At 52.7% G+C, this 23,466-nt stretch overlaps 1 protein-coding gene across 1 annotated transcript in view; it reads left to right on the top strand.

Moving 5' to 3' along the window:
- Window positions 1–3,567: 3,567 nt before the first annotated feature.
- Window positions 3,568–23,466, top strand: part of LOC107318792 — a 32,356-nt gene continuing 12,457 nt past the window's right edge. The window contains exons 1-2 of the mRNA XM_032446830.1: window positions 3,568–3,903; window positions 12,654–12,723. Of these exons, the coding sequence (XP_032302721.1) occupies window positions 3,795–3,903; window positions 12,654–12,723 (179 nt within the window). The 5' untranslated portion in view covers window positions 3,568–3,794. The remainder of the gene's footprint in view (window positions 3,904–12,653; window positions 12,724–23,466) is intronic.

Raw genomic sequence — 23,466 nt, 5'->3', positions numbered from 1 at the left:
CCTGACCGAGGCCGAGCCTCGCGGCGCATCGCGGCGTTAGGCCCCGGGTGAGACCCAGAGCTCGGGATTTTTCCTAAGGACGCAGCGAGGGCTGCTGCGGGGCATCGCTCCGTGGGGGTGGGAGACACCGGGACGCCGCTCTCCGCGTTCCCCCCTCGGGTGCAGCTCCGAGGACAGCGCCGGGGCCGCCGCTGCCCGTAGTGCGATCTGCCGGCAGCCTCTGCTGGGGGAGGATTTTTTATTTCACATTTGCTTCTCTCTGTATCTTTGCTTCACCCCCCTCCCTCCCCCCTTCCCCCGGCCTTTTCTTCCTTTTTTAAATATATATAGATATATCTTTATTTATAATGTTATTTTCTTTCTTTTTTTTATTCACTCCGATATTTTTCTCCCATTCATTTTCTGCTCTCTCCTTCCCGCGGACGTTCATTTCCTTGCTGCTTTTTTCTTTCTTTCTTTCTGTTTCCTCCCTCCCCCTCCCAACCTTCTCCTCCTCCCGTGTCTCTCTGGAAGTAAAACTCATTTTAGGCCTCAGCCTTACGGAAACCCGACCCGTAGCAGTGCAGGTGCATTGGCAGTGCTCACCACCCGGATCTCCCCCACAGCCCCTCGACGTGCTCCCGCCCCACCGAGCGAGGAGGGTCCGGGACCGTCCCACCCTCAGTCCCGGCCCTCGACGGCCGCAGAAAGGAACAGCCGGGCTGTAGGACGCTTCGGCTGAGCCTTTCCAGCTCCGTGGCTCTCTTAGACGCGGCTTTTAATTGCAAAACAAAGCAAAGAGTTTCCTGAACGCCCGTCGGGAGCCGCCGCTCCTGCGAGTTGGCGAAGCCCAGATTGTGGGAGGAAAAGCGAAAAACAATTAAGACACGATGCAGGTCGGGGCGGCGAGGAGCGGGGGTTACTCTAGGTTGGCTAAAAATAACTTCTCCTAATTAAAGAAAAGTGACGTCAGACGTGCAGGACGTAGAAGAGGGGAAGGCAGCGGACCCGGCGCGGGGCGATCACGTTCAGTAATTCAGGGGAACGGGCACCGGGGCCGCTCCGAGGTGCGGGCGGCGAGCGGCTCCCCGAGCCCGGCTCCGGATGCGGGACGGCTGAGGCGGACGGCATCGCTCCCTCGGGGAAGGGAGCGGGGAGAAGCCGGGACACGGTGCGGAGCTCTGCGCTGCGGGCAGGGCCCAGGGCGCGGAGGCAACGCGGGCGCGGAGCGGCGTCAGTGCAGCACCATGGTCAGAGCAGCGGCCGCCACGTCGGGGCTGAGGTCGGGCCGGACCTGTCCGAGCAGCGCCGGGGGATGGAGGGGAGCGAACACTCTGAACCTCCGCTTGGAGATGGGGAGATCTCCCCGCTTTTTCTCGGAGTTGTCGGGCTGTAGCCGAGGAAGTGTGATGGCTTCTTTCATTTATTCTTTTTTTTTGCCCCGGTTCTGCATGTGTGCATGCAGAGGAAGCGCAGACCCCTCGACCCCATGTCCCCACGTCCCCCTGTCCCTCCGTGCCTTCAGGTGCGGGGGCTGCGGGCCGCCTCCAGGCTCTGCCCGCTGTGCCTCGCTCGGTGCCAAGGAGCCATTTTGTGCGCTTAAATTGCGCCCGAAATAAATAAATAAAAACAATAAGGAATAATAATAACAATAATAACAATAATAATAAATACCAACCCGACGTTTAAACAACGCCGGAAACCTCGCAAACGCAGACAGCGATTTTTCTCCCGGGCCTCTGCTTACACGGAGCGGGCCGAGGCGGGCGATGGCAGCCGAGCGAGGCGCTGCCGAATGAAGCAGGAATAAATATATGGAGATATTCGTGCTTCTGCGAGGATAAATCGCGTCCTTCACCCGGCGGGGAGGGGGCCGCGCTCCCCGGCCTCGGATGCGGTGCCTTCAGCCGAGCGATGCCGCGGCCTCGGAGCGGGGACGGCGGGGACAAACGGGGCCGGGGAGCGGAGCGGGGCCGCGGGGACACCGGGGCCGGGAGAGCGGGGAGGCGGCCGGATGGGACCCGCGGGGAGAACGAGGCCGCCCCCGGGGGGAAACTGAGGCCGGGCCGCGGCCCGAGGATTGAGGCAGCGTTCGGCCGCTGTGCCCCGGGGGGTGCGCCTCCCTTCGCACCGGCGGCGATCGGCGGTCACGGCGGCAGCAATAAATGAGGGGAAAATCCGGAGCCGGAAAATGAAGCAGATCCGATTTGTAGCGTTTTTGCTTTTTTTTTTTTTTTTTTTTTTTCCTCCCCCTCTTTCTCCAGGGCTGATTCAAACATCCCCGGTCAAACCGTTCCCGAGCTGCTCGGGGTGGCGGGGATGGTTCCGAGGGGCTGAGGAAGGAGCGGAGGTTTCCCCCCCGGCCGCCGTGGGGCCGTCGGGGCGGAGGGGCACCCCCGGGCCCGGTTCTCGTTAGGGAGAGGCGGCCGGGAGCCGGGAGCTCTGCGTTGTGCGCCGAGCTGGCAGCGCCGCTCCTACAGCTTTTAGCTTAATTGAGCTCGTCTATTTTATTTCATTCCTTTGGATTTGATTTTATGATTTTATTTTTTTAAAGAGGAGATGGGAAGCGGGGAGAGGAAGGAATAAATAACCCGAATAACGGAGCCGCCGGGAACGCGGGCGGCGCTGGGAGCCGCGGCCGCTCCCGCAGCATTTCGCTCCGTCCCCATCTCTCCCGTTTTACGGGAGGTCACGTTTTAGTCGAGCCCCGGATTGAAGGGAAAAGGAGGTTTAGGAAAGGAGACGGATTATCCCATGAATTTGTATTTCTTTCTTGAGATGGCATTCTTTATTTATTTCTCGCCGTGTAGGTCAGATCGGCGTCTCAGATAAGCGTATTTCCCTCCTGGCATTCGGTTATTATTCTCACCGTTGTTATTATTTGTATGTGCCGGATTTGTCACTACACGCGTACGGCGCTGACAGCCCGCGAGGGGAACGGAGGAAAAGAGGAGGGGAAATCATTAAAATGGGGGAGAAAAAGGGGGTCGAAGGGATCGGGGAGGGATCGCAACCCGGAGCTCATCGGGACGGGGCCCTTTGAGGCAGAGCACGGACGGGGCGGGCGCTGAGAGACTGAGAGGGACAGAATGAAAAGGGATGGGAAAGGGGAAGGAAAATGTGGGGAAAGGGGAGAGGGTGGAGGGAAGGAGGGAGAAGGGAAGGCGAAGGGCCGGGAGAAAGGAGAAGTTGGCTGCAGGGCCGTGCGGGGGGGACACTGCGGGGAACAAGAGCGGAGGGGCGGCACGGCTGGAGGGGGGAGGCCGGGCAGGGGGGATGCAATGGGGGGGATAAGGGGGAGGGGGGGGTTGGAAGGGGCGTCCCGAGCCGAGCTGAGCCCAGCGGGTCCTTAGAGCCCGCCCCGTCCAGCGGGTTCGGCCGGGCCGGGCTGCGAGAGAGCGGGAAAGGGGGCGCTGATTTAAATGTGTGCCGAGGATTGGATGAGCGTGGTGTGATGTCACTTCCCAAAGGGGGCGATTACCATGCGAGGGGAGTAGAAGTTGGGCAGCGGGGCGGGAGCGCGAGATGCTGCCGGGTCGGTACCGCCACGGGCTCGGCTCGGCTCGGACGTTCCGCCTCCTCCTCGCAGCTCCGCTCCGTCTCCGCTCCGTATATTCATCTTTTATTTTTTTTCTCTTTTTTTTTCTGTGTCTCCGTGGTTCCCGGTGGCAGATCCCGACCGTTCTGCCCCGGCTGTGCTCCTTCACCCCATCGCCCGACTGACGGCAGCCCCCGCCGGAGGGATGTTTCTGTCTTTGGTTATCTAGCTGTATGAGTGTTTTGGTCTTCATAAAGCTAGATAACCGAAAGTAAAAATGACTTCCAGACCTGCACGCCCGGGGGAAGAGGCTGCAGCAGCACCGGCGGCCCCGCGGCCCGCACAGCCCCGCCCGCCGCCCTCCGTCCGTCACCTCGGGGCTCCAGGTAAGAGCCCGCCCCGTCGGGCCGCTCCGCAGCGCTCCGGGCAGCGGGACCCGCGGCTTCGCGGCACCGGGAGGGAGGGAGGGAGGGATGGATGGATGGATGGATGGATGGATGGATGGATGGATGGATGGATGGGGAGCCCCGTGCACACGCGCTCAGCTCCAGGTACATGGGAGCGGGCTGGGAGAGAGGAGCCCCCGGGCTGCTCTGCTAACAAAGCCCCCCCCGGCATATGCTGCGGTCAGACCTCGATACAAACCTGCTTAGTGATATTCTATCCTCTCCTCCTCCCTATTTCCCTATTTCTTCTCTCTCTCTTTTTTTCTTCCTTCTTTTCTTTTTTTTTTTTTTTTTTTTTTTTTTTTCCGGCTTTGGACATGATCCCGGCCTCCCCTTGAAGGCCAACTTGGCGATCATGCCTGCACTTTCCCTGTGAGTTCGCTGTTGCTGGGGAGGTCTGTAGGGAGGGGATCCCCAGGACGGGTCTCGCAGCCCGGTGTTCCCTCCGGCAGCGCAGGCACAGAACCTCCCGCACCTCCGCCGCGAGCCCCAGAAGTTGGAACGTAAAATGTATGACAGTGTCTGGCAAATAATAGGGAGGGGGGGAAAAAATACAACAAAAAAGGAGGAAAGAAAGAAAGAAAAAAAAAAAAAAAAGCAATTGGCAAATCTGCATTCCGTTCCCATGGCGACACAAAGCACCGCGCTCTCCGCCGAGCCGCCCCGGCACGTTTTTGCAGCCGGTGTGGGGTGAGCACCCCCGCTTGGGGTTGGAGTCCCTGGGCGCTCCGTGGGGCACTTATAGGGTATGGCCGCAGTCCCTCGTCCGGTGCCCGCGGGGACGATCGCTGCGCCCTCGGGGGCCGTGACAGCTCCGGGGCGGGGGGGATGCAGAGGGAGCCGTCCCCACCGCTTTCCCGGGGCCCTTCGCTGCCCCCGCGGTGCGGGAGAGGAGCGAGATGGGCAGGGTGCTGCCGCGCTCCCTCTGCTTGCACTTATGGGTGCTGTGCTCGGCCCCGTCCTTTTGGCAGAGGGGAGGGGGCAGAGTAGGGGCCCGAGTCCCGCACCCATCTGGGTGTAAGAGGGCGAAAAGTGGAAGCTCCACGCACTCGGGGGGCTCGGCACCATCCCCAGCGCAGGGCCGGCATCAGCCGCTGCAGAGACCTTTTCCAGGGCCAAAGCACCGCCGTAACCCCATCAGGAGAAAGGATCTCAGCCTGAATTCGGCTGTACCGTGGGAAAGCAAAGTTCCGAGGAGCGCTGTTAATAGAGATTCTAATGAGGAGTCATTGGAGAAATTAAAAAGGGGCAAAGAGAGACGGCGGCTGCAGCGCTAATTCCGCAGGAAACCTCCCAGGGAAAGGCAGCGCAGGCGGGAGCGCTGGGAAGCATGAAGGCCTGGAATTAGACTATCATTTAGAAAGCGTTACTAATCTGAAGTTACAGCGGTAATTCCGTGATTTGCTGGGTCCCACACGCAGCGCCAGAATTAAAGAGACGGATTTGGTGAGAAATGTAACTCAACGGCGGCTCCGCGGCTCGGCGAGCGCCGAATGAATCATTCATTCCAAAGGCAGCCAAAGACGTGTCGTTAGGAGCCGACCTCCCTTCTCTCCGTCTGGAATATGCACGGCTCCCTGCAACCCCAGAAATCGTGGAAGGGATGGGAGGTGGGAGGAGGGAACGCGGCCCTTTCGCTCCTCCATCCCGTTGGTTATTGAATAAGAAATAATTTGGGGCTGATTTCGTGTGATATTGTGTATGTGGTGCTCTGCTCCTCTCTTTATTTCTTTTTCCCTCCCGCGTGATGGCATCGAGTCAGGTGCAGGCGTTGAGGTGGAGATGCTTTAAAACTGGAGCGAACAAAGCGAGCAAGGTGCTTGATGAATGCATTTATTCCGGAGTAATGATTTGATGGGGGATGGAAGAAAGAAACATTCAAATTCCTAATGAATGTAATTCAGGGGGAAGCGTTGGAGCGGTGGTGGAGGAGAGCTGCGTGCTGGAGTGCTGCTACATGGCATTGCCCAGGAGGTAGTTCTGTCCCTGGCTTTTGTAATGGCAAAAGGTGGACATTTAAAAAGGAAATCCAAGGAAAAAAAGAGTGTGTGTGTGTGTGTGTATATATATATATATACATATACATGTGTATAATAAGTGTGTTTGTGTGTGTGTATAAATACACATATATAATTGATGAAGTAAAATGGAAGCGTGGTGATTGGGGTGTGCACGTGAACTCCCACAAAGGACAAGGCGAGCTCTGTCTCCTTGCTGTTGGACCAGGTGTCAGACAGCACCCTCAGCTCCCCAGTTTTCCCTCCCTGAAGCCCCCTGCTCTCAGCTGTTCAGGTGTTTTGCAGGCTGTAGGGCTGGTCCATGTATCCTAGAGCCATTCCCACAAAGCAGGCTTGAGGCAGGGATGGAGCACTTTGCCCTTTTATGTTCCAGGCAATAGGAGCTGTGGTCACATTTTTGCTGGGGTTTCATTCTTCGTTTTCACACTGGGAGCTGGCAGTCAGGGCGCACCTATCTGCACCGCAGTGCCCACCTTGCAGCCCAATGCAAGGCTTTCTGCCTTCTGATGGGCCGCTGGCCCACCTCCTTTGGGCATGAGATGGGTTTTGGTGAGCGGGGCCACACCTGAAGCATCCCAGCAGCCTGCTGCTGCTTGGCCCTGTGCCCTGCTGGTGTCAGTGTCAGCCCCATCCTTGCCCCCAAATACAGAAGGTCGGTGCCTGCTGGTGCCCCCATCACTTGTGGGGTGGTGCAGTGCTGCAGGCAGGGAGTAGAGCGTGGCTCCCACATCCCTCCTGCTGCTGGTGACGGTCCCTTTGCAGAGGTACAGGGTGCAGTGCGTGTGGGGTGAGGTCTCCAAGGCCGGGTGTGATGTCTTTGTTCTTCAGCAGTACTAGGGGTGGGCAGAGGGAGATGGGGATGTAAGGATCCTCAGGGGTAATTGGAAAATGCCATTAGGGGATCAGTGCCGCAGGGCATTGCGTGCTCAATCTGTTTTATTTATTTATCTTCTCCAAAACTTCTCCCCATGCAGCGGGATGGGCTCACAAGATTTGTACCCGGTGCCCAACCTGTGTGGCATGGAGTGGGTGGGGATGGGGCTGCCCGGTGCCTGCTGCTCCAACAAGCTGCTCTGAATGGAGGCAGGGCCGCTCAGTTATGGATGAGATCCCATCAATGGGCATTTTTGTGGAATTGCCTGGCAATGGCTGGTGTGGAGCTGGAGGCCTGGCTCTGTCGCTCCTTTTGTCTCCCTGATTCATCGCGTGCTGCCTGCACCCACCTGGCCCTGTGTCCCGGCTCTGTCTGTGCCATGGGGCTGTGCTGGGGGCCCTGCCCATGTCTGAAGCATACAGCTCCCATCCCTTCAGGGCAGGGTGCTCTGTGGATGCCAGGTGCTAATTTGGCACTGGGAGCTTCTCAGAGCTGTGAGCATGAAGGTGTTTGCATCTCACACGTGGTGTGGGTTCCACGTGTCACCGGGGCGCTTTGTCACCCCAAATCCTCACAAACTGTTGGGGTTGGTGGTGTAAGATGGGGACATTACCACCTGTGCCACCCTGCCCAGGTTGGTTTGCTGCTTTGTGGTGTTTCTTGCCCCAGAACACATTGGCAGAAGCGAGGTGTGCAGGGTGTGGACAGAGCTCTGGGTGCCACATCTGTGTTTGCTCAGCAGTTCAGGTTGGGTTTAGGGGTGTTCGCCTGCATAGCTCAGGAATGGGGGGTAAAAAAAGAAAACGGGCTGGGGAGGAAAGCACACAGTCTCTGTCAGTTAGCTGTCTCTTGGAAACTCGGCTTGCTGTTCCTATAGAGGCTTTCTCTTTTCCTTCGCCCTGGTCTGGCCTTAAGTACCACTTTAAGTGGGCTTTGCTCATTCACATCCAGGCTCCTTAGAGCAATTGAGCCCGCGGGGGTTTGAAAAGAAGGGACAGTCCCTCAATGGCAGGACCTTGGGCCAGGCTAATTGGTTTTGGTTCAAGGGGATACTGGATTTGTGAAAAGCCCAAAGCCATCTTTCCCACGCCAAATCCCAGCCCTTTAGAGGGGGAAGTGTGGGGTGCCAGGTGGGGAAGGAGCTGAAAGAAGGGTGATGTGCTTGGAGATCCATTACTACCCTGACACCCACCAGCTCCTGCAGGGATGGGCACCCCGTGGTAGTGCAGGGATGTGGGTCCCTGCTCCATGGGGATGGGTCCCTGCTCCATAGCACCATCCTGCTTTCATTAAACCTTGGCTTCAAGGCTGCCACAGAGATAGATGCTGAGAGGAGCAGAAGGATGGGACCTGGGGAAAGCTGGCAGCACCAAATCGTGTGCCTTTTATGTCTCATTTTGGTTTGGGATTTTATTTTTTACCCCTTACACCGAATCTCTCTGGCACCATCCCAGCAGTCCCATGACCTTTACTCTCCCAGATCCATAAAAATCACTTAATTATTGGGCCGAAAATCAAGGCTTGGAAACAAAGCCAGCTTATGGGACCATCATTTCTTGATGTATTTCCTATGAGGACATATTTCTGGGCACCTTCAGAGCCGTGCGCGCAGCGTGTTGGATATGAGATATCAAGGCATTATTTATTGAGGAAGTCTTCACACTCCCTCATCTGTTATAATTAACTGATGACATTTTTTCTAAGGTTCAAAATATGGTGAAAAAGTATAATTAGCGCGAAGCTGAGGCACTGCATTAAAATGTCTCCTATAGTTAATGTAAGATCGTGCTGCTATTTATTATAGGAGGGGTCGGCTCTGACCTCTGTGTTGCCTAACACTTTTTATTGTAAAGATTGTTGAACTTTTTTATTCTCTCTTTTTGAGACCCTCTGACACTCCCATTGTTTGCTGCGGGCCCTTGAAATTCGGCGGGGGGAAGCTGTTCGGCGGAGAGCGATGCCTATTCTTTGTCCCCTAAATTCCTTTCAGGTTTAGCTGAATTATGAATCATTCAGAATCGCAATTTCCCTTCAGTTGCCTCTTTGAGGCAGGGGGAAGAAAAATAAATGTGTTGTTTCTCCGGAATAATAATCACAACAAACCAAGAGTGCGGTGCCCTGGCATGGCTGGGTAGGATGGAAGAACCATCGCAACCGCCTTTAGGAGCCCCCTCTGCATCCAACCGATCCGTGCCCCGATCTCCCGGCACCAGACTCGATGCTGGGAAGAAAAGAAATTGCATTTGTGTGCATGGGTCCTGCCAGCCCCAGCGGTTCGCCTTCCTGCACCGCCGACCCCGGGAGAGCAGCCTTCTGCCGCTGCCAGATAACATTAGCTCTGTATTTCATAGTGGCAGAAATCTGTGCCGAGGCTCCGGGCTCGAAATCCCTCTCCCCGCGATGAGCATGAGGAGGAGGGAGGGGAATTTGCTACACTTGCGTACAATTGGGTTGGGTGGGTTTGGTTTTTTTTTTTGTTGCTTTTTTTTTTTTTTTTTTTTTTGCTTATATAAACAATGTATTATTTATCAGGCATAAATAATACATTTTCTGTATGTTTAGAATGCACGTGATTTCTGCCGATTAAAAATGTACAGGGTTTAAGGCACCGAACCAAGCACTCGCAGGTCGGGGCGCTCGACTGCGCTTCGGCCGTGGCATGTAATTCAGCCTCTGCTGCCTGTGCCCACGTTGGGCTGCAGTGACTCGGTCACAGCCTATTTATAGCTTACTCCCTCCTTCCCTGGTCGGTGTAGATGCACGGCGAGGTGGAATTGAGGTTGCACGGACAGCCGTAAATTGAGCATTTCCTAACTTGTGAAGTGCTTGACCACGGAGTTCAAACAAGGCCTTTTCAGGGCTGGGTTTCTGCATGTGGCATTAACGGCGTTGGTAGGGGATGAAAAATGCAGGCATAGAGAAGCCATAGAACAGCGGAGCCCAATCGGACTATTGAAAGTGCTCTTTGAATAGGTGGGGGAGTCAACAGAGCCTACACTTGATCTGAGCTCAATGGCCAAGAAGATGTCTCCAAGCTGAAAGGGGGAAGCCTTTGTTCCGCCAGCACCAGCCACGATGTTTTCTTTTCCTTTGGTTTTGCCTCGTTCACTCCTAGGGAGGTTTGGGCTCCTTCTCTTGAGGAATCTTCATTGTGTTCACTGAAATTGCACTTGGGGAAGGTGGTGTGGCCTTAGGAGGGTGCACAGGCATGTGCTCCCAGCGTCACACCTCCCGATGTGCGCTGCCCGGGTCCTCCTTCCCATGGAGCACATGCTGGAAGGAAAAGAGAGGCCTTTGTGTGTTATATGGGAGATCTTATATCTTTTTCTTTAACTGATGGAAGAATTTACTCCACTTTCCTTGGGATCTGGTGGCGTGCAATGCAGGTTTATCTTCGCTGGAGATGGCTTTCTTTTTCCTTTTCTTTGTTTCCTGGGAATTCTCTCCATTCTGCCTTGCAATATCCGTGAGGACACGTTTGGCTCTCTCTGTTTTACAGCAGAGGCCTCCAGCCATTTTTGCCTTGTGGGTTCCTGCAGCCTGGTACCCTACAGGGGCTTTTCCTGTGCTGTCACAATGTCTATCTATGCGCGCCACATTGGGGTTTCCATTGTGTGGGTACTGCCTGGTGTTCCGTGAGCATCTTCTTCATAACTTTCCCCCTCTCTCCCACATCTCAGTTCAGCAAAGGGCCTGTCTATCTGGATGCAGGCAATAAACGTCTGTTCTCACTCTGACTTCTGTTAATGAGATAGAGACAGGTAAGCATCACACATACCAACTTTCCTGCTCTCAGCAACATCAAGGAAACGGTGACAAGCTATTAATGGAAAGTGATGGTCTGGGTGCTAATTAGTGCTTCCTTTTCAACTTTTACCTCCATGTCTCCACGATGCCCATCCCAGCCTCTCCTTTCTCCTTGCATCCCTTTGTTTCCAGCACGTTCCTCGTTCACCACACACATCCCATCTCAAAGGAGATTCTCTGCTTTTTTTCCTACCAATTGCTTGCTGAATCTCTTCATTCTCTTTTAGTACCTTTTTTTTTTTTTTTTTTTTCCCCCTTGGTAATTGCTGCCAGTACCTTCTTTCTCCAAAAAAAAAAAAAAATGAGCACGATATTGTTCTGGGGTCTGAGACCTTGGGGACTGGGCCATGCAAAGTTGGTCGTGAGTTTCTCATCTTCATCACTGGGCTGTGATATCTGCTTATGGCGCTAGTGCATGGGGTCACAGTACCCTGGGGATGTGAGGTCAGAGTTCTGTCCCCTCTTCTCACAGGTAACACTATGGGGAGTCTCCCAGCAACTCTGAGGTCCTGGTCACAGAGCAATTAGTATTTAAAGCAGATCCAGTGGTGATGCCCAGAGACGGAACAGGATGGCTCTCTGCTGTGTGAGCCTGTATGAAATGACAGGTTCTGCTAAATCCTAAGTGCTCTCACTTGCCACCAGGCCCAGAAGGGGCTCCTTTTTTCCATCTCCACCCCAGTCCCTGCAGCTGCAGCAGTGTGATGCCTGGCCTCAGCCTGGTGCCCACTCTCTCCCACACCTGTCTCCTGGGCTCACTGGCTTCCCCGAGGACCCGACCATCCCCTCCTCACTGTTTTTGCATGGGCTGTGCTTTTCCTGCTGCCAGGCGCATCCCACAGAGCCGCCTAATCTGCCCCTGTCATTCCCAGTCACAGGCTCAGCACACACCGTAGCTTTGTGGGGAACGCTCGCAGGGCATCTCTGGTTTGCATATTAGCTAATTAATTTTCATGACCAAACGATGCTGCCTGGTCTCCTGTTTATGCTCCTTGCCGCTCCCCTCTCCCTCTCCTTGCTGACACACACACGAGACGACACATCTCCTCCGAACGTCAGCATCCTCCCGCAGCCTTGAGATGCAAGTGGTTATTCTGTTGGCTTGTCAAACGCGGGTTTCCCAGCTTCATGGTACACAGGGGCCCCCTGTTTCACATTTGCTGATTCTTATTAGACCCAGCGCGTGAGGGCCCCGTCTCTCCCAGCAAAGCACCGCGCTGCATCCCATCCATAAATCCAAGCCTGGAACAAAGCCTCCTCTACCCTGCCCCATATTTCTACCCAGCCTGCCCGCTTTCCCCTCTCTCTCCCTTTCTCTTTCTCTCCCCCTCTCCCATGCTGAAGGTTTCCTAGTGCCAGGGAGATATGATAATTCTTGTGAAGAGAGCATGAAATGCCTCTGCTCTTTGTGTCTGTTTAATTCAATGAGAATCCCAGCCCCAGATGTCATGAATGGTGGGCTTTGTGCTGGCCCTTCCTAAGCCCTAACCGCCAGCCCTGCTCTCTGTCTTTCTTGTTTCCCACCACTGGATACTGATTAACAAACTAAATTATTTTTCCTCCCTAATGATGTTTTCCCACTTTGCCCACCAGGCTGGAAGAAGCCACGGGGAGGAAAGAGTTTGTGCAAAGGATGAGATAGCCAGGGAGAAAATTAAAGAGACAGTGTTGCTCTCTGGGCTCTGGCAGCGCAGGTCCACTCCGCTTTATTTCCTTATTAGAGGATGTGGTTGTGTCTGGCTGTATTTTATGTGGCTGTATGTATTTCAGCTGAGGGGATGGGCTTGAAAGCATCTGCACAAGGTATACTCTGAAGCATGCCAAGGTCCGTAACTCACTCGCAATTGTGTGCATGAGTTTGCAGGGTTCCAAATTTAAGGTCTCTTTTCCAGCCCTTTTCTTCGTGAGCGGTGTTTGGTAATTACTTGACATCCATCCATACATGTAGGAGCCACTTTCTAATTGAGACAAATTCTCTTTTCCTTAATCAGAGCTGACTGCGAGTTCATGGAGCAGGATGCCTTGGGAAGGGATGGGACATCTCCACCTGAGTGAGGAGAGGTGAGTTGTCCTGAAGGACTGAGTCCCTGTGTGCAATGGGAGAGCAGCTCTTTGACCTGATCCCTCCCTCCCACAGCCAGATTTCCCAGTGAGGCTATTGAACCAGGGCTGCTTGTTAGCTGCTGCTAGAGAAGGCCAGCGGTGATAACCCAGTGAGCCTGTATGGAGCTGGAGGCAAACAGCCAAGATGGACTGTGCAAAGCCTACCTGCTTCCCAGAGCCTAGCAGTGCCCTTTGCCACACACCAAGGCTGTGGCCAGCAAACACCCTCCTGGAGCTGGGAGAGAGGGTGGGTGCAAACCTGTGCAAGCAAGGAAAGCAGCAGGGAGGAAGAAATCCTTACAGCAAAAGCAGAAGGTTGGAGTGGTGTAGCTGGGAGGTGGTGTGAGAGGTGTAGCTGGGAGTCATTCAGGTGGGCAGTTGGTTTGGCATTTTGCTTTTGTTTGTTGATCCTTGGTTTAGATGCAGGCAGGAAGAATAAGCAGAGAAAAGGGTGTTGCTTGTCTGCACACACCAAGCACAACTACTGCATGCACCTCCTTGTGTACGGCCTTTGCTTCCCACCGCAGTCACATCTGACCCTTATTACTTCTGCAAGGTAGAACAAGGCAGGAAAAATGGCTGTGCAGTGAGTTTCTTCATGCGCCAGGATTTATTAAGAACAATAGGGGAAATCAATCCATCTATGTAGAATACATCGCAGGCTGCAATGGGATAAAGCATTTATTCCGCTCTTGAAGGGTAGAGCTATAACTCATGGGAGGCAAAACCCTTAGTGCTCCGGAGTCCCTTCCCTTCATGTGTGCAAAGAAATGCTTTAGCCCATGGCAACCTACCCGCTATTGAATTTGTGTGGAGGATCTGCTGCCCTTCCCCTCTGCCGGCCCCTTTTTGGAAGGCAAGTCACTCATTAAAACACACCTCTGGAAAATGAAGGGGCTGTCTGTTCAAAAGCATCTCTTCATCTTGGCTTTATTTAAAACAGAAGAGGAGAGAATAGAAATGTCTCGGTGACGTAAAAGCAACCCCCCACCAATTTGGAACAGAGAGATTAAACCAGTGCAGGTTTTGCTGCAACTTTCTGCTGATGCCCAAAGACCAGGCACAGCAATTACAGCGGAGAGGGACAGGTTGGGCATTGTAGCAAAGCAAGCTCATGCCAGGGAGAGCTGTGCACTGTGGCTGAGTGTGTCCAATGCTGGCTAGCTACATGTGTGTCTCTGTGTGTAAGTACTACCCTGTATCTGGCTCTCCAGCTCGCAGTAGACGGCATGCAGTGCAAAGACTGGAGAAGTAGTTAGCAGGGGCAAAAGGTGACTGGGATTTGTTATAATCTTTCTGGGTGTGTGAGAGTGTGAAAGAGGGGAGGGGGGGAAGGGGCATTAATAGTGAAATGGTATTTTCACTAAGCCTATTTTCACTGGGTCTAATCTATCTTGTGGGAAGAGGATCTCTTCAATAGGGCAGACCCAGTGAGGCTCATGAGCTGTTTGGAGGGGGTCTGGAGAGCTGAGGAGCACTGGCAGGGGGAGGCGTAGCAATTGAGCGGACACATGTCAGACGGTCTTCCTCAGCAGAGATGACTTGGTAGGTAGCGTGCTGTTGGGCAGATGGGGTTAATTCTTACACCCAAATCAAAAGGCGACCGAGGGGGGAATGTTTTATTAATGAAAGCAGCCCTTTGTGAGTATTCCTCCTGAGGCACGTTCCCTCCACCCGCTGCCTTCCCCCCTGGCTGCTGTCTGGCCCCACGTCTTGCTCAGTACCTGCTCAGCTGCCACTCACCCGCTGATGGGTTTCATCAAGAAGTGTCTCTGCATGTCTGAGTCCTGGGCCTGGGTGAGCAAGGCCATGCAGGAGGAAGGACAAGTCTATTGGCTTAGCCAGCATGAAGAAAGAGATGTGCCACAGAAAGCAGAGCTTGAGCTCTCACAGGTTGTATGCCAGCCTGTAGCTTGCTGCACGGTCACCTTTCAGTGACATCCAAGACTGAGAAACACCATGGTTTGCAGAGCACAAGGAAAAATGCAGGTCAAAAGTGGTCATCTCAGCAGGTAGGGATGAAGGGGACAACTAGAGTTGGGTTGAGGATGTTTGGAATGCCCCCTTCCCATTCAACTGCCTCACTCTCCATCCAAAGAATGGTCTCTAGGGAAAGGGCAGAGGAGCTGTTTCCATGCTCCTGAAAGCATTGCTGCCCACTTCCTTGGGGGCACTGGGCAGTATGTTGTGCCAAAGGATGGGGTTGTGAGAGGGGATGTGTGAGGGGGAAGTGCTGAGAGGTTATTTCTGTCGCTTTGTTAAAAATAAAACAAAAGCTGTTTTATGACAACTGATTCGGAAGAAGGAGGAAGCGGAGCTCAATTCCCAGAGCGCCTTTTAGAAAGGCTCTGCATGCGCGTGCGTGCGTTGTACGTGTGTCAGAACAGAGCACCCAAGGAAGGCCAGGTCGGGAAACCTCGCACGGAAGCGGGGAAGAGACCCCGATGCATGGCTGCTTCCCTGAGGGAACCCCCGCAGGGCTAATGTTTGATCTGAGGCTCGGCTGTACTCCTCTGAAACCTTGGGATGTCAGGAGCTCAAAGGGAGACTGGGACAGAAGAGGATGCTATTTGCATTTTCCTATGAATGCATCTATTTGTATAAATATGGTGTCTCTGTGCATGCGCACACCCCCCCTGTGCATGCATTTGTTTGAAGAGCAACACGCTGTCCCCATAGTGTTCTCCGCTTAGGGCCAGAATTGGGTAGTCTGAAATTCAGGCTGTTCCTGGAGGAGCTGTAACTCCCCTCCCTGCTCCAAATCCAGCGCTGCCTACAGACACAGGAGTCCCGAGAAGTTTTGCCATGCGATAGCGGAGTTTCATTGTGGAGGATTGTGACTCCCCCTTTCAAATTTGCACAGACATCAAAAGAGTCTGGAAGGTTCAAACAGATCACAATGTAATCAAAATGCCAAGCCACCGTCTGTTTCTGCCTTTGGGTTGACAAGCAGGATTAGCACCCAAGGGAAGCAGGGTGTAATAGTGTTTCACGGGCACTGTGAACGGCCCAGAAGTGCACGGAGTACAGAAAGGTTAGCCGAAGGGCAGGTCTAGCTACAGATGCATGGTTGGGGGGTGGATTTTAAAGCAAGGAGCTGTATGCGTACAACCGCCATGGATATTTCCTTTAGCAGAAGCAGGACTGTCCTGTGTATGGCTACGTCATTCTGGAAGCAGTTTAAGCTCAACTGGAGAAAGCCAGTCTTGGCCTGGAATACAAGAGGAGCAGTGAGCAGCAGAAGCGGTTGACCTATAGTGCTGTCATGATAATGGTGGGGCTTTCCATGTAGACAACGCCAGAGTGGAGCAGCCAGCCTGCCATCCCTTATGTTTCACTGTCTAACCGAGATGTACAACACAGCTTGTCTGCGTGTGGCTATAATCGCCCTCTTGCCCGGGTAACGCGTGCTCTGGTTCTCAGCGGAGTCGTGGAGCAGATGCCAAATTTTCAATGTGTGTCATGTGCCTATTTTGCCATGCAAATAGCCCCATCTTGGCTAAAGACACATGAAATGCTTCCCAAACACTGCTTTTATGTCAGTAATTACTATAACCATCCTGAGGACAGCCCATGACCACGGATGAGAGTTCCTCATTCTGTGTCTGGTATTGCTTGCTTGGACAACCAAACAACACCAGTGTTTCCATTGTGAAGTTCCCATTAAATGGGAAACACCAGGTGTAGCTTTGTCTGCACCGTCTATATGACTTTACCTTTTCCTTTCATAACACATTTTGTTTTAAGTTTGTCTTAAATTGAGGTTTAGGAAGGTTGCGTGTCCTTTAGTGGTGCCTCTGCAGTTTCAGTTCAGGATTTGTACTGTTTCAGAGAGGAGAAAGGCAGGATCCTTTCAGTACCTCTAAAGGGGCTGTGAGAAAGAAGGAGGCAGACTCTTTAGCAGGATCTCTAGTGACAGGACAAGGGGAAATGGTTTCAAACTACAACAGGGAAGATTTATGGAAATGAGGAGGAGGTTTTTTATGATGAGGGCAGTGAAGCACTGGAACAGGTTGCACAGGGAGGTGGTGGGTGCCCCGTCCCTATAGACACTGCAGGTCAGGCTGGACGGGGCTCTGAGCACCTGATCAGCTGTAGGTGTCCCTGTTCAGTGCGGGGAAGTTGGACCAGATGGCCTTGGAGGGTCCCTTCCAACTCAAACAGTTCTATGGTTCACTCTCTGGTGTCTGGGCAGGTCTTGGTTCCCCTCAAGGCTCCAAACATGGGACCTGCCTGGTGCGACAGGCATGGTGAGAACATGGCTGCTGCAATGGTCAGGCACACGTGGCAATGTGTGCTGCCTTGTGAAGGAGAGCTGTACTGTGGGGACTCTCCCCACGGGCTCTGAGGTAAAGATCCACAGTTGGCGCTGCAGATGAACGGCCTGGCTAAGATGGCCGCCTGCCCTTCCTGTGGGCACGCGCAGGCCTGTGATGGCGTCTCCTTGTCTCCCTTTGTCTTCAGGGCAGCAGCATGGCTGCCCATGCTTCCAGGCCCCATGTGCCAGATGCTGGGCAGAGGGCAGCCCACCGGGGCAGGCCCTGAGGTAGCGTGGGCCCTGGCGGCCATTTTGAGGGAGGCGAGCGCTGCTTGTAAGATGGCCGCATGGGCATGAGGTGGGGTGCAGCGCTGCCTCGTCTTCACCACGCTGCCTCCCTCACGCCGTCCCCTCCTTATCTTGCTAATTACCAATGAAGGCAGAACAATAACGGGAGCTGGCATGCCCCAGTTCTTTCTCTGCCACCTCCTTCCTCGGGCGGAAAATCTGCACACACACACGCACACACACACACATACGCACACCCCCGCCCGCCAGCCCCTCTGTGATATTAATTGAATTAACATACTTCCTAATTTGCCCTGTGTTTTCCGCGCGCCGTCTCCCAGCCGCCTCGTCATGGCTTATCCAACTGGTGGGGAAGGAGCGGGCGCGCATTCTTCCCCCTCTGCTCGTTTGGTTGTATGCGAAAAATCCTTAATGACATATAAAAGGGGTGGCGTGGGGGTGGGGATGGCGGGACAATAGCCCATGAGGGATTTGGCAGGAGACGTGCAATATTTACCGAGATAGACCATCCTTGCTGTCGTTTTGTTGGTGGATTACGATGGCCGTTTTCCCCGCGTTCCTCCATTTATTTATTTTTCCGATGGCGGGGGGGACGCGTTGGCACGCCGCTGCTTTGTGTGGCTTGCTTCACCTATGAAAAGGACACATTAAGGTGTTTCCATAAACCCCTGGATGACAAAGAAAGCGCCTTTCTGCTCGGCTTGTAGGCAACAATGACAGAAGCCTTTAAAACCATGATTTTCACCCCCCCCCAATCCCCCCCCCAACGATTGCAGAAGGCTTCCCCTAAAAGGAACTTAAATACATATCATTAAATCTAAAGCACTAAGCTCTGCTCCTGCTAACTATGCCATGCTTTTTGTTTCTGATAGTATTTGTCCATTGCGGAGCGCAAGCGAAGGATGCGGAGCCTCCCCCGCCTTCCTCCCTTTGTTTAAATGACAAAATGTTTCAATGTTTTTGTTTAGAAAATAAACCTCGGTGGGTTGGGTTTTTTTATTTTATTATTATTATTATTATTAATTTTTTCCCCCCCAGCTTTTATTTTTTATTTTGCATTTATCTTGGCTTGAAATCCAGGCTCCTCCTCTTCCCAGATCATGGGAATCCATGTTCCTCGTGATCGCTTTTCCCTCCTTTATCTAAAAACACAATGTGATTTTATAGCATTACTCTGCTATTTTTTGAATTTGAATTTTGAATTTGAGCATTTGGGGCTTCAGGATATTGCAATTTTTACTTATTTATTTTATTTTTTTTTATAAGCAACGAATGAAAAGCGACGATTTAAGTGTGTAATGCACAATACAGATGCCATGCATTGTAAATACATTTCAGGGGCATAAAATCCAACACAGAGAGCCGGTGTTCCACGAAAGCTGGGAGTCCAAAAATAACTGTAAAAAATGAATTGTCTGTCAGGATGAATCTCTCAGATCCTAGCCAATATTTGCAGGGTTACAGAATACAACTGGGTTACTTATTGGCATAAATATCTCATTTTAAAATGCAGATGACAAACTAAAAAGAAAGAAAAAAAAAAAAAAAAGAGGTGAAGGAGATATTTGACTGATTATTGGATACCGTGGATTCTCCACATTTAATTTCATACTTACATGCTATTTGCTTATCCCATGTTTATGGGTATGCGCTTTAGCTTCGTATAAATCTCTCCTGTCTGTCTGTCTCGCCGTGTTCTTTTCTCTTCTGCTATCCCATCTGCTTCTTGTGGTCCTTCTCCTGAAACCACATCACAGGATCCGATGGGGATAATGGGAATCCGCCTCTGGTCTCTATCATAAACATGCCAACGTGGGCTATTGTGTCGGGAGCCGGCGGTCACCAGATGGTGCTTGGTTGCCCAGGGTATGTGTCACTGGGTTTGGTCTCTCTGTAAGCCAACAAGCCCTGCAATGTTGTATCCCCCCAAGATCTACCCACTCTAGTTAGAGATGGTGTAGGGACCATTAGGTGGTGTACTCCAGAGAGGAGATACTTTTGGGAGCATTCAGCTCTTTGCAGATAGGAGCTGCCCTTGCAGAGCTGAGATTTGTTAATTCCCATGTTCAGCTGTGTTCACCCTGTCTGCATTCATGGGAAGGAAAATTAGCATGTTTGCTTTTGTAGGACTAAATACTGTCCTCATGCAAAAAAAGAAAAAGAAAAAAAAAAGGGGTTCATGCCCACTTGAGCAGACATCTCCCCTTGCTAGCTGTAGGCACTTGGCTTGGGAAGACAGCACAGAGATACTTCTGTATCAGTGGGGTGCAGACAAAATCAAGACATCTCCTCTTTCTTGGGCTGCCAGACAGCTCTTGAGTGTTCACAAATAGACCCGCTTGTGTGGGTCTTGTGGAGAGCAGCTGAGGTATGGGGCTTACCCCATGAAAAAATGCTCAGTGGGTCCAGCCAGCAGAAACTTAGGGTCAAATCCGGCTCTTCATTTGGTGCCTGCATGTCCTCGTGAGGTCCTGGACGTTGTTGTGCATGTGAGCTGCAGAGTGGGAATTAATGCAGAAATAAAGATTGAAAATAAAAACACTGAACACAGACAGATGGAGAGAGCCTGGCATAATTACATTTAGTGGAGGGCCGCCATGAATGAAACCAATTAAAGGAGAAGCGATGCTTGTATGAGGGAGAGGGGGGGAAGACCTCTCTGTATCTTTCTCAGGCATCCACTGTCCGGTGGGGGTGAATCCCTGGGTCATGAGCGAGCTTCTGCATGCTTAGCGGGACTTTGCTTATCTGCTAGGGTGAAAAAGAAGGAAATGGGAAATGTAGGACGCTGGCAGGGCAGGAGCTGGCTTGCAGCCAGCCCCAGCCTCATGGTCCCCATTGTCTCATGGCTTTAATGCGTGCCTAGAAATCCAGTATTTAGGATTCAGGTTGCCATTGTAAAGAAGAAAGGTCGTGCTCAGCGCCGCTTGGCGTGGATTCCTCAGGCAGCTCTTTTGCCTGCGTGCCCTGTGCTGGGGCTGGCTTGGCAGAAAGACTTGGGTTAGGAGTGTGTGGGCTGCTGCTGCATGGCCACGGCTGCTCTGTGCTTTGTGAGGGGTAGAGGAGAATGTCCAAGGCATCAGGGCAGGTTTGTGCAGGCTGAGTGTGCCTTATGGATGAGCTTGGCTGAGCACCTAGCAAGCCACAGTCGCTTCAGGGCCCCAGAAATCGCTGTTTTCTACCCTTCCTCCCCTCTCCTGCCATCCTGTTCTCTCGGGTGGATGCCTTCTGGGTAGAACAGCAGCTGGCAAGGCTTGGCCAGAATGGCTCTCAGGGGCATTATCACAAGGCTTGGGATTTGGGGTGTTTGTTGCAAAACCACAGCACCTGGAATCAAGGGCTGCTTGGAAGCTTCGGTCTCGATTAAAAAGAATCAAATGGTGCTAATGAGAAATGGGTTTATGGGCATCATTATTACAGGGAAAACTCTGGAAACAAGACAAAGACACGTTTGGGCCTGGAATTACCAATCTGAAGAAAGGTTCTCTATCTCCTTGTTTTTTGGTTGTTTTTTTTTTAGTCAGCCTTAGCAATTTTGGGTAGTCATATTGCTGGTATTCAGAGCTGGAGGATGGAAGTGTAGGATACTTAATATCAAACAGGGTGTGAAGGAGAGCCTGACAAACCCAAGCACTGTGGTTTATGTTGGGTTGAATGGGGGCTGGTTTGGATTTGTACCAATGACTCTTAGGAGTGCTCCAAGCCACTGGTTGTAGGGAAACTTGGAAGCAAAGTTCTGTAGCTTGTGCTTCAGTCTCTGAAATGTAGTAACTGGTAATGCTGGTCCCGGCTGCTCTGTTCTGTAAGGGGCCAAGCAAGGGATGTCCATGTGTGTACATGCCTATGGAGGTGGTGGAGACAAGGCTGCACAGGCACACTGCCTTTAAAAACTTGCTTTGGACTCAGCACTGTGCTCAGCATCGTGGAAGACTCTGCTTAAGAACCAGGGGAGATGCTGTCCCTGTGCTGTCCTCCTGGGGCTGTGCAGGAGCTCCCTGGGTTGCTTCAGGCACGTTCCATCCAGGTTTCCACTCAGAGCAGACTTGCAGGGTTATGTGCTCCTTCAGCCTATTTGTGATGTGCTACATAAGCATCACCCTCACCCCGATGGACACGTCTGAATGTGCTGTAACCAGTGTGGTTTTAAATGTGTTTTAATGTGGGAATGTACTGGAGCTAACCAAAATGAAGGAAAACTGCAGGAGCAAGCTGGGACTTGTATGGGCTGGTCCTGTGGCTTCTGAGGTTCTTTCAGGTCTGCTTTCAGCTAACAGCCCTCACTGTTCATCTGCAGCAGTTACAGCAGTGCTGGTCCTGCACTGTCCCCAGGCTGGGCTTTTCCCAGTGGGGTGGAACTGAGGAGTGGAAATGCAGGGCTAATGAGCGGGTGCTAAGCTGGGACCCATCATGTTGCTTGTGATCAGGCTCATGGGTGACATGGCAGAGCAAGCTGGGAGCTTGGGGAGGAAGTAAATGGTTCACGTACATAAGTGCTGGCTGGGGAGCCCATTAGGGCTTCCCCTGCAGAGGGAAGATGTTACCTGCAGTTGTCTGTGTTGCTGAATGCTCTGTCTGGTGGGCTTTCAGACTTCTGCCTCCTCCCATCCCAAATGCCAGAGGTTAAATGAGTGCCTGTGATAGCCACAAGAGCTTAAGGATGTGGTGACTCCACTCCCTAATCCACAGCTTGCAACGTGACTTAGGGAAACAAAGGCTTGGGCTACTTATCTTCATTTGTGCAAGGGCTAATTCTCCTGCCCCATTTGGGCATGGCCATTTGGAGCTGGCGACAGATGCCTGCTGCATGCAGGATTCACATCCTGCCCACTGCGATGGCAGAGCCCAGCTGCTGGGATTGCTGGCACCTCTGATCATCCTGAATCACAGAATGGTGAATTTTCAGACCCGAATCCTCTGATCAGACCCAGTAAGTGTCACACTGGCAGGCAGAGGGACACTGGGCTGTTCAAACCGTACACTTGTACCCCTGAGGGATCAGCTTTATGGCTATGCAGAATTACTCTGCGTTTTCTAGGCCACTTTCGAAAATGGCTGAAAATTTGCTTTCCTTAGCCTAAAAACTGAGCTCTCTCGTTGGCTCTGTAAGTGATGGGCAGGGACTTGAGATCTCCTGTGACCTGAGAGCCTGATGAAGTTGGGAACAGCTCAGCAAGGGTGGAAATGGGTTTTGCAGGTCATTTTGAACTCAGTCACGTTCACCGCTGTTGTTCCCCTATTTTGGGCACAGTGGTACCATCCACCCTGAGTTCCTCTCTGCTGCCTGATGTGGGGCTCACAGAGGTGCACCAGGGAGAGAGGTTTGGTGGCAGAGGGGACCTCAAGCTCCAGGGAGAAGGGGTGTCTCTGCTGACCACTGCTTGCTTTGCCATACAGCCCCGGGGAGCGGGAGGCTGCGTGACAGCGCAGTGGATGCTCTCGGCAGGTCTCCTGCCTGCGGAGCCAGCGGTGACACATTGCTGACATGAACAGAGAGGAGATGCTGGGGTGAGATCCTGGTCATGTCAGCTGGGATCAGGTACCAGGTCTGGCCGTAGCCTCCAGCAGCTGCCCTGAGTGTTGGTGAACATGATCCTGAGCCAATCTCAGGGTGTTTGCTGCATGTCTGCAGCAAGGTGCTGTCCTAAAGCTCTCTGCAGCTCCCTGCAAATGCTGCTGGAGGGATACCAGCATGAATGTGCTAGGCTTGCAGTCAGATGATGGGTGCCATCTTTGCAGGGTGCAGGCACAAATGTTTCAGGGGGATTTGCTTCCCTGCAGATCCTATTGCACTCCGGGGAAGATAGGAAAACTCTGGTCCTGAAGGGATGAGCACTGTCTGCACTTTGATGGCAGACGTCCTGGGAACTGTAGGGAAAAAAAGACACCCACTGATTTTTTCATTTCTCCCCGTTTCTGTCTGCCTATCAGCCTGTCAGCTCTCTAGATGCTAATCCACAGCAGCAGCAGCACAAATAAAGCTAGACTGGAGGGATGCTAATTTATGCCTGGATTTCATGCTTTGTTTTACTTCCACACTTTATTGGACGGGGTAGGCTTTGTGAGTGACGTAAAATGTCGTGTGCACTCTCCCCGTGGCAGGTTCCTGCACATGCAGCAGGAGAAGTTCATCTCTC

This window comes from Coturnix japonica, chromosome 10 (assembly GCF_001577835.2).
Source record: "Coturnix japonica isolate 7356 chromosome 10, Coturnix japonica 2.1, whole genome shotgun sequence".
Taxonomy (NCBI): Eukaryota; Metazoa; Chordata; class Aves; order Galliformes; family Phasianidae; genus Coturnix; species Coturnix japonica.
Note: the sequence above shows the minus strand (reverse complement) of the source record. Positions and strands in the feature narration are given on the sequence as shown.